General features: G+C 36.1%; 1 protein-coding gene and 1 pseudogene across 1 annotated transcript in view; both read right to left on the bottom strand.

Moving 5' to 3' along the window:
• LOC103729656 (olfactory receptor 5L1-like) overlaps positions 1 to 418 on the bottom strand; it is a 951-nt gene extending 533 nt beyond the window's left edge. The window contains 1 exon segment of the mRNA XM_008827721.1: positions 1 to 418. This exon segment is cut by the window's left edge and continues 533 nt beyond it. Coding sequence (XP_008825943.1) covers positions 1 to 418 — 418 coding nt within the window.
• Positions 419 to 7,286: 6,868 nt separating this feature from the next.
• The window catches only part of LOC103729655, a 20,653-nt pseudogene continuing 17,939 nt past the window's right edge, over positions 7,287 to 10,000 (bottom strand).

The raw sequence follows: 10,000 nt of genomic DNA, 5'->3' as shown, positions 1-10,000 counted from the left end.
GTATTAAAGACATGGTAACTATATAGAGTAGTGGGTTAGAGATGGCCAAGAAGTGATTGTAGGCCATAACTGCCAACAAAAAGACTTCAGTCACCACAAATGTACTAAACAAGGAGAACTGCACCATGCATCCGAGGAAGGAGATGTCTTTGCTGTTCTTTAAGATACCAGCCAACATCTTTGGAACAATGACAGTGCAATAGCAAAAATCTACAAAGGACAAGTGGCAAATGAAAAAGCACATCGGGGTACACAGTTGAGGGCTGAGCTGGACCAGTGCAATCATGCCCAGGTTGGCCACAGTTGTGATGACATAGATAAGAAGGAACACTAGGAAGGGGAAGCTCCTCAGCTCAGGAGCAGCTGATAGTCCGAGAGGAATGAATTCTTTCACAGCGGTGCAGTTCTCTGCCAGCATTGCTGCCATATGTCAGAAACCAGAAAAACTTGCTATGCTTTATATGTCCTTCTACAAATAAAACAAGAGATAAAATGTGTTTGTATTCCATTTAAAAAGTAGTTAAATATCAAAATGTATCACAGATATCAGAATGTTTATGAATTGTGAATAAAGCGTAACTACAAAGAACTTAAATACCAAGTAAATCCACTAATATAAAATAATTTATGCAACCCAATCTTTTCTTCCCACATGAGGTTTTTAAAAAGTATGTTATTGAATCCTTTTTACATTTCATATAATAAACCTTAATCAAATTCAGACCCACACACACACTCACACCTCCTATAATCCCCCCCTGCCATCAACTTTAATGCATTCTTTCATATATGTTAAGTTCTTTCTGGTCAAATGTTTTTACCCAGGTGTTCATCCACTGGAGTCTAGACAGCCTAGGTAGGGCCACTCCCTTAAAGAAGATCCACTCTCCCTCACCCAGCAATAATCAGTTGCCAGTAGTTCCTTGGCTAAGGTTGCGTCCTCCTGCCCATTTCCCCCTTTCTATGTTGGGTTTTTCTCTGATTGTGTCGACATGGGTCTTGGGAATGATGTCACCACTGTTGCAAGTTCATACGAAGAAGAGTTCACAACTGGTTGCACACAGTGTATATATCTGTCACATCTACTGTGGAACCTCTACCTAAGGGTCACGAAACATAGCACAATAGGGAGTAGAGCAAATGCTAATACATATCTCAATTCTCACCAGTGAGTCTTCCTTATACTACAAAGTGTGATCACACAGAAGGCCACAACTGGCTGTTTGAGAATAAAAGACTGCAGAGTGCATGTCCCTAGATAGGACTCCTGTATTAAACTTCACCCACATGAGTTTTAAATGACCCGTTAACATTGATCTTTTCATAGACTTTAGAAGACTTGACTTTCCAGTTTAAAGCAGACAGTAAACACTCCTTTTTCCTATAGTAATTATTAATATGTGTCCAACTATAATGATAGCTACTGTAACTCTATATAATTAACATCTAAGTACCTTTACTGCAACTGATAACATAATTTTTGCATATCAATATAGCTCTATTAGTCACAGTGAATTTTCTTATATGAAAACATCATGTTCATGCACCATGCTTCCACTGTTTCATTGCTGTCTCTGTAGGCACATGGAACAGACACTATTTTTTAAATTAGTGCCTCTGTAATCATTGAGGTGCTCTATGATTTCAGATTTAGGAAGGATGATAACTTTGGTATTTTTTCTGTCTCAGGAATCATTTAGAATCATTCAGAATCACTTTGCCTGCAAAAATCAATTAAAAATGTACTACAAAAGCCATAGTGTTATGTATCAAATTGGTAGTTGTCGAATTAATTTAAATATTCATCAAAAAGATGAAATCTTAAGGATAATGTTTCTTGGAAGGACCAGCTGCCATTTATCTGGTCTTAATCCAGACAATGACAAAAACTTATTGAAATTTTTTTGTAATAATGTTTATTCCTAAAAAACTAAGATATACTGGAACATATTATTTAAGACTATAAAATATAGTTGTATAAACTCTGTCTGTCCATGGTTTATGTTGTCATTTTAGAAAAAAACCAATATTTAATGTTAAAATGTGTTAAAATAGAAGTAACATTAAATTATGGTGCATCCAATCTAGGGTGAAAAATGAAATCCTGTTTAGCATTGTTTTAGAGACGATTCGTTAAAATACATAAATGAGACCATAGGAAGAGGAATGTGCATAGATAAATACCAACGTATTATTGCAATGTGGCTGTGTTTTGAAGGATTTTTTTTTGTTGTTCTTTTTGAAAAAGGGTCTCCCTGTAGCCCCAGCTGTCCTGGAACTCACTACGTAGACCAGGCTGGCCTTGAACTCACAGAGATCCGCCTGCCTCTGCCTCCTGAGTACTGCGATTAAAGGCATGCACCACCATCCCTGACTGAAGGAATATTTTTATTTACTTTAGAAAACTGGTAAATCAAAATTTCCCATTTCTTCAAATTGCTAGTTTCAGAAACAGGTAAGTAGAAACTGCCATCTATGCCTCTCCTTTACTGAAAAGTTATGAAATTTTCCTCTCTTCCCCCATTAAACAAACTGAGGAGATTATTTGTGATGGCAAAAACATGTCACAATGAAAACTGAATGAAGAGAACATGGACTTTAGCATTGTCTTCCACTCTCCACTTTTGGAGGCAAATTTAAAGTGGTAGCAAATTCAGATCACAAAGTCATTTCTACCTAAAAACATAATCTAATTTCCTTCTCCAGAGTCAAAGGTGGAAAATCAGTTACCCACTGTTTGTTTAAGTTCACAATAGAAAATTTGTTTATATGTAATACTTATTGAATCCAAATGAATTCACTTCCTACTGAGCCAAGAGTGATTACATGACCAGACTGCAAGCACAGGCAAATAACTTTCAGAATTAAGATGCTGCTTGTTGAGTTCCATAGTGACCTTAGAACTTAAATCAAAATCCTAAAGTGTAAGCGGAAACAAAGGGAATATGTGTGCTAAAAGTAGATAAAGCAAGAGAGAGAGAGAGAGAGAGAGAGAGAGAGAGAGAGAAATAACCCTGATTTTAGTCAGTATTTTTCTATAGACACGAATGTTTGCTGTGACAGAAAATTGGTCCTGTCAGTTGCCTCTTAAAAAATAAACCTATTTTATAGAGAAAGTGGGAAAACAGCTTGTAAACATTAATTAATTTGATGAAAAAGCATTAGACATTTCTTCAAAAAGATTTTTCTTGGAAAATACATCCCTTTCTATTTTCCAGCTATTTGCTCCTCATTTTAAGTTACAAACCTGAGACATCTCTTTTCTTGTGCTGAGGATGTTTTCTCTTACATAAATATTTTGACACACTCCTGGGAAATGAGTCCCTGAATTGAAATAATTAGCAATCTCTATATTATACCACAATATAAAGACATAGAAATACATGAGATAAGATACAAAATGTAATTAATCCCTATGGAATAATGTCAGCATTGTTAAAAATAGTCTAATTCAAGAAAATTATTTTTATTTTTGTTTTGTTTAATTTTGTCTGTGTGTGTGTGTGTGTGTGTGTGTGTGTGTGTGTGTGTCTTGCATACATTTGTGTAGGTACTTGTACCTTTGCATACAGAGGTCTGAGGAGGAGGTCTGGTCTTCATTTTATTCTGTTGAGGCAGGTTCTCTCACTGAACACCGTGTTCCCCTGAGAGCCAGCAAGCTGCAGAGTTCCTCCTGTTTCTGTCCTTACTCCAGCCCCTGAGCATTGGGGTCACAGGCACATGCAACCAAATCCAGCTTTTTATGTGGAATCAGGACATTCAAACTCAGATCTTCTTACTTGTGCTCAAGCACTTCTACCCATTGAGCTATTTCCCCAGTCAGAGAGACTTCCTTTTTAAACTTAACCTGCTGCCTTTCAGTCTTCACTTGTCAGGTTGAGAATTCTAAATGCTATTATTGTTTGTAGGTAACAGCATATTTTTGTATGTTCAAATAACTCAGCTTTTGACATAATATTACAAAAGAACTTTGCTTCTGGAAGGTGAGCCTGTCTAAAATCACACCAGAATTTTTTGTGACTATGATACAGGTAATAAATTAGATAGTCATAAAAATATAGGAATTCACATTTTTAAAATTTGTTTTTATTGAATTTTTGTGTATTTCATACAGAACATCTAAATCAATCTTAATCAACATTATACCCCCATCGGCACTGGCATTTGGCAAGGATGTACTGAAATTAAAGGCTAGGCCAATGACCAGTTAACTGAAGGACAAAGAGTGAAGACTAACAAAGCAAAATTCCGTCCTGCAGGGCAACAAAGGAAGTGATGAAATTGAAGAAAAAACTGGATCTGGTACCATTGGGATGGCGATCAGAACCCTCCCCCAGAGGCAACCTCCTGTCTTTTGAAAAATACTAAAGTGAGGAGTGTGCACAGATGCTGAATGTTTGGGAATGAAATGAGTAATAATTTTCTTTCAAATATTAGTGAATGGATAATTGATTGAACTAAATTCTTTCTTCCCTTCCTTCCTTCCTTCCTTCCTTCCTTCCTTCCTTCCTTCCTTTCTATCTTAAGATAGGGTCTCATGTAGCCCAGGCTGGCCTTGGACTTGCTATATAGCCAAGAATGGCCTTGAACTCTATATATAATCATCTATCTGTCTATCACTGTTGATCTTTTGGTTTATTGATCTATCATCTGTCATCTACTTAACAACACTTGAGTGATTATCCTGTCCATTGTTTTTCACTTTAAGGTTATCGCTCATTTTATAAACATGAAATTGAGTGCTAGTAACATACTTTAAATTGGGCAAGGGTCAATGGGGAAGTTGTGTATGGAAGGATCTAAAGACCATTAAATTATAGGTATGAAATTCACAAAAATTCAATAAATGTTTTTATAAATTTAATATTTTAGGTACATGAGTGAAAACTAAACATTACATGGATAGATCAAGCTCAGTATGTCATTTGCAAGAGTGTTGGTAAAACTCTTTACCTGGGGGAGATGTCATCAACATTTGCCCCTTCCTCTTTTGATTCCAGCAAAAACTCAGGAGTGATTCCACCAAAGTGTACTTCAAGCACCCAATGAGTTTATTGGGCTTTTATAGAGCAATCAGTGAGGGGATACTTACAAGTGATTTGTACCCCCCCATCCCAAGTCTTCACCTGAGCATGGATGATGGCTTCTACACAGCTGTGTGTGGAGTCCCCCTCTCTTAGTATCCTTCAGTCTATAAACTTCTCTATCCCTTCAGGCTAGTCCGCCTGAAATTAGGGCCATGTTGCCCTCCAAGAGTTTGGATGTGTGGCTCCATAGCCAACTGAGGATCTTGTAACTCTCCATGTCCTTCCATCTATGTAGGGTCCTCAGTAGTCAACTCTGCAAGCAGGCAGAGATGATCTCACAAAGATAACAATGTTCTGTAAGAAGACCATCCTCTATAACAGGGACCTAAAATTTTAAAGTTACAGAATGACAAATATGAATTTATCACATCAGCACAAACAAGGAATATAGCTTTCTGTAGGGTTTTAAAAAATTATCATATTGTTAACATCACCTCAAAGTTTTAAATGAGCCATCAGAAAACTTAATATCTATTTTATGAATAAAATGTAGGTACCAGGATCACTTATTAAAGAAAAAAAATGAACATTAAATATAGAGTAAGGAGGAGTTGCGTGAAATACCACCCCCCTTAAGATCACCCAGGGGCTCTGTTTCTACATTTAGGCTAAGCTTTGAGATTCACACCACTCCAGCATGGTGCCATTAGTGTGCTACAAAAATAGCCTCTTTCCCATGTTTCCTGGCTTTTTCCCAGTGTCCTTTGCTTTCTGTCTTTAGATGCTCCCCCTCATGCAATTGAAGCTGATTGATTGGGTGGGAGGAGTGACGTCTACCCAACAGGAGGAACAGTGAGGATTTACTATTTGAAAAATGATTATTCACTATTATTTTATTGACTTCAAGAACGAATGAATATAAATTTCTGCTGCATTTCCACCATTGTCCCAGCTAAGCAATACATCAGATAAGGGCCAAGTGTCTCTCAATATTTATGTCACACAGACACAAAGAATGTTGAATACAAGAACAGTATATTCGATGTAATCCAACAAAAATATAGGACAGATAAATAATAAAATATGAAATAAATTACCAAATCTGATATTGTATTCCTAGTTTTTATAAATTACAAATGTAATTACTATAGGAATATCCGACATTTATTAGAAACAATAGTGCTGTTTTTCTTCAGTTAAGGTAGATTAGAAGTTACAATTTAATACAGACTTCAAATACAAACAAAGCAATTAAATCGTAGTACTTACAACAGCTTCATAGCTGCATGGAACAGTTACATGGAATATGAAAGGAATCTTCATGAAGAGTATTGTCAAATGCTTTTGTGAACATTGTCTTGTGACTATTTCCATTGATTTGTCCATGATAACAAAGCGGAATGAAAATTGAAGGTTGACCTACTGTTTATGTTTTGTCACAGTAGTAAGAGGAAAACTACTACTTTTAACATCTTAAAACTCCCTTTAATATTCTGCAATGAGACCCTTTCAGAAATAATTGAAATAATAGCAACAACTTATTCACATGTACATTTCTTTGAACAACTTATAATATGCCTTGAATTTATGAAACAAAGTAGTAACTCAAAGTAATTATTAACTTGTTGCCTTGATTAAACATAACCATCTCCCTCAGTTCTCAAGCACTACTGATGCCCCTTAATCGAACTTCACACCTTTTAAAGGAGGAAGTTAATAAAACTTCTGTCTTGTTGTTTGATTACTTTTTAAATGTTCCTCATCCTTAAAAATACCATTCAAAAATAGCAAAAAGTTTGAAGTAGTTATTCATATGGCCCCATGTGAATCTGGAGTAAGTCTTATCACTAACATTATTAAGATATTTAACATCACCAATATGTTTAAAAATCCTGGAAAATGGAAACATCTTTCCCTAACTACCATTTATATAATTAAATCCACAATCTAAAAATGGTAATATTTTAGCACTTGATCCCTGTGAGCTAACATTGTGTGGGTTTTCATGAACTCCACATAATGAATTCATGAGCTAATGTATATTACATATTATACAGAAAGTCTCAAGTAAGAGTTAACCAATCTTTAGTGGACTGTACAGGGCCTCTTAATATCTTCTCTTGGACTTATACATATTCATTGCATTGGAAACATGTTTTCTATTTTGAAAACTCCAAAGCAGTTTAAAATGAGTTATTAATGCATAGTTCATTCATTCCAAAACAAACGTGTTTTACAATGACAAAATTAAATGCATATTTAGTTGAAGAGACACTGAGGAATACACTTTATGTCCATCATTTTGCTGGCTGTATCCTTGACATCCTTAGTCCCCAAACTGTGGATCAGGGGGTTCAGCATGCGGATGATGACTGTGTAAAATACAGAGACCACTTTGACAGTGTTTCTGGAGTTCTTGGATTTGGGCAGCCTGTAGAAGAACAGAATGGTGACAAGAAAGATGGTAATGGTGGTCAGGTGGGACACACGGGTAGAGAAGATGTTGCGGGGCCCACTGGCTGAATGCATTTTCTGGGCAGTGACAATAATGAACAAGTAGGATATAAGGATGATGAGCAACGTGCTGATCTCATTGAAAGTGGCAACAGTAAAACGCAGCACCTGGCTGAGATGAGAATTGGCAAAAAAGTGAAATCAGAGAGGATAGCACACAGAAGTGACTGATTGTGTTGAAACTCAAAAACACCACTTTAAAGTGGAACAGGTAAGTGTCAAGGAACAGACTACTCCCCATATATAGGGTCCAAACACCAACACAACACAAAGCTTCTGTGACATGACCACTATGTAGAGCAGAGGGCTGCAGACAGCCATGAAGAAGTCATAGGCCATCACAGCAAACAGAATTAGTTCAGTCACTATGAACGTGCAAAAGAAAAAGAACTGCCCCATGTACCCTGAAAATGAGATGGTCCTGTCTTCTGCAACTAATTCACCAGCATCTTGGGAACAATGATGGACGAAGAGCAGAAATCAGCAAATGAGAGATGGCTGAGGAAAAGGTACATAGTAGTGTGAAGTATGGGGTTAATCTTGGTGATCAGAATCATCCCAAGGTTTCCTAGCACACTGAAGCTGTAGATTGCCAGAAATATCAAGAAGAGAGGCACTGTCAGTTCCAGGATGTATGAGAAGCCCAAGAGGGCAAATGTGACCTCAGAAGCTACATTTATTTCTCTTAGAAACATGTCTCCTTTTAGTGAGATCTGAAGACCAGTACTGAAAATAAAACACGGAAAATGGTTGACACATAAACCATTAGCTGTCTCTCTTCAGACAACAAAATGAAATAGGCAGATTCACTTAACAATTCTCTTATCAAGACAGGGATAACTATGTTTGAACAATGGAATTATTACTCAGTGATGCAAGTTTGGATAGTTCTAGTCACGTTCTTAAACATTATTTTAAAATCATGCCAATGCAATGTGATTATGAACTCAAAAAAATCACATAGCAATATGCAATCAAATTTGAAACACATCACACTGAAATATTGGGTTCTGCCAAAAAACTTAGCAAAATATTTTAATTGATATTATTTGTCCTAATATTACCAAGAATTGTAGAAGCATTCCATGTACCACATCTAGTAATTACTTTACATGGTAGGCTATTTGTGCATGTTGGGATGTAGCCAAGTAATAGTCAATGATGCCTAAGGTTATGAATTTTAATGTTCTTTATATATTGACTGATCCTATCAGATATCAAACACAGTGATTAATTTTGCTTCTTATGTCAAATGAGTTTGTTCTTTTATGTCTGTTTTAGCCAATGAACAAAGGGAAGCTTGACAGAACTTCCTCAATGACAAAGATTATTAGAGTTTCTCTAAACACATATTTTTACTTCCAGTTAAATAATCATATATATCTCAAGCTTTGATCTGCATTACAGAGTTTTCAGCATTTTAATTTATATAATCACATTTTCATAATTTTTCTAATTATTCTGACTAGTTTTCAATTTTAAGTACCTAATTTAAGATAGCTTCAGATTTTAAAGATTCAGATGAATATAATGAATGTGGTGATGGCCTCAGGGAGGTTCTGACTATCCATGTTAAATTTAGTACACAGAGTAGGTGGTAATGAAACTCGTTCATTTAGCAATAAAGCTCATAAACATTGACATTTGTTATGCCTCTCTCTTTCCCCTTTAAGTCACCTAGAATATTCATTCAGGAACCTTGCTTCCTGTGAGGAATAAAAAAAGACGAGATGGTTAAGGATCTAAATTCTTAATACATAAGACTGTTGTGAGTTTTCTAATTGATAGATAAGATTGCCACGCCAATTTATAAGACCTTAGTTAAATATGAATCTTGGATCATGAATTGTTTTCTGCAAATGTATATTAAAGAAAAACACTGTTTGTTAACCTGAGCTCAAATATGTCCTATAATTTTGTTTGCTACATCTAGCAGCCTAAGACTGTAACAATCCACAATCATAGTTCAAAACACGTAACAGTCTCCCAGAATGTTCTTCAGTTTAGAACTGTCAGTCTCTCATACCAAGAATATTCTCAGTCATATTACGGTATAAAAAATCTGCTTTCTCACATTATCTTTTCTGCTAAGGACTCATTTGTTTCTGCAGTTCAAGAAATAGGTTCTGCTTGTGTGGACATAAAAGTTTGAAGTCCTGTGCCAGGCGTGGCGGTGCACACCTTTAATCCCAGCACTCTGGAGGCAGAGGCAGGCGGATCTCTGTGAATTCAAGGCCAGCCTGGTCTACATAGTGAGTTCCAGGACAGCTGGGCCTACAGGGAGACCCTGTCTCAAAAAGACCAAAGGAAAAAAAAGTTTGAAATCCTATGCAACAATGAACACTCTACACCAGTCTGTGTGGTCTAACATCTTATTATTTAATAACCAATATGAAAGAAATCTTTTCTAGTCAATTTTGACTATTATAAAACCATTCTTTCTCTCTTTCTGGGTTTCT

This window comes from Nannospalax galili, unplaced genomic scaffold (genome assembly GCF_000622305.1).
Source record: "Nannospalax galili isolate Female #2095 unplaced genomic scaffold, S.galili_v1.0 scaffold593, whole genome shotgun sequence".
In the NCBI taxonomy this organism is placed as follows: Eukaryota; Metazoa; Chordata; class Mammalia; order Rodentia; family Spalacidae; genus Nannospalax; species Nannospalax galili.
Note: the sequence above shows the minus strand (reverse complement) of the source record. Positions and strands in the feature narration are given on the sequence as shown.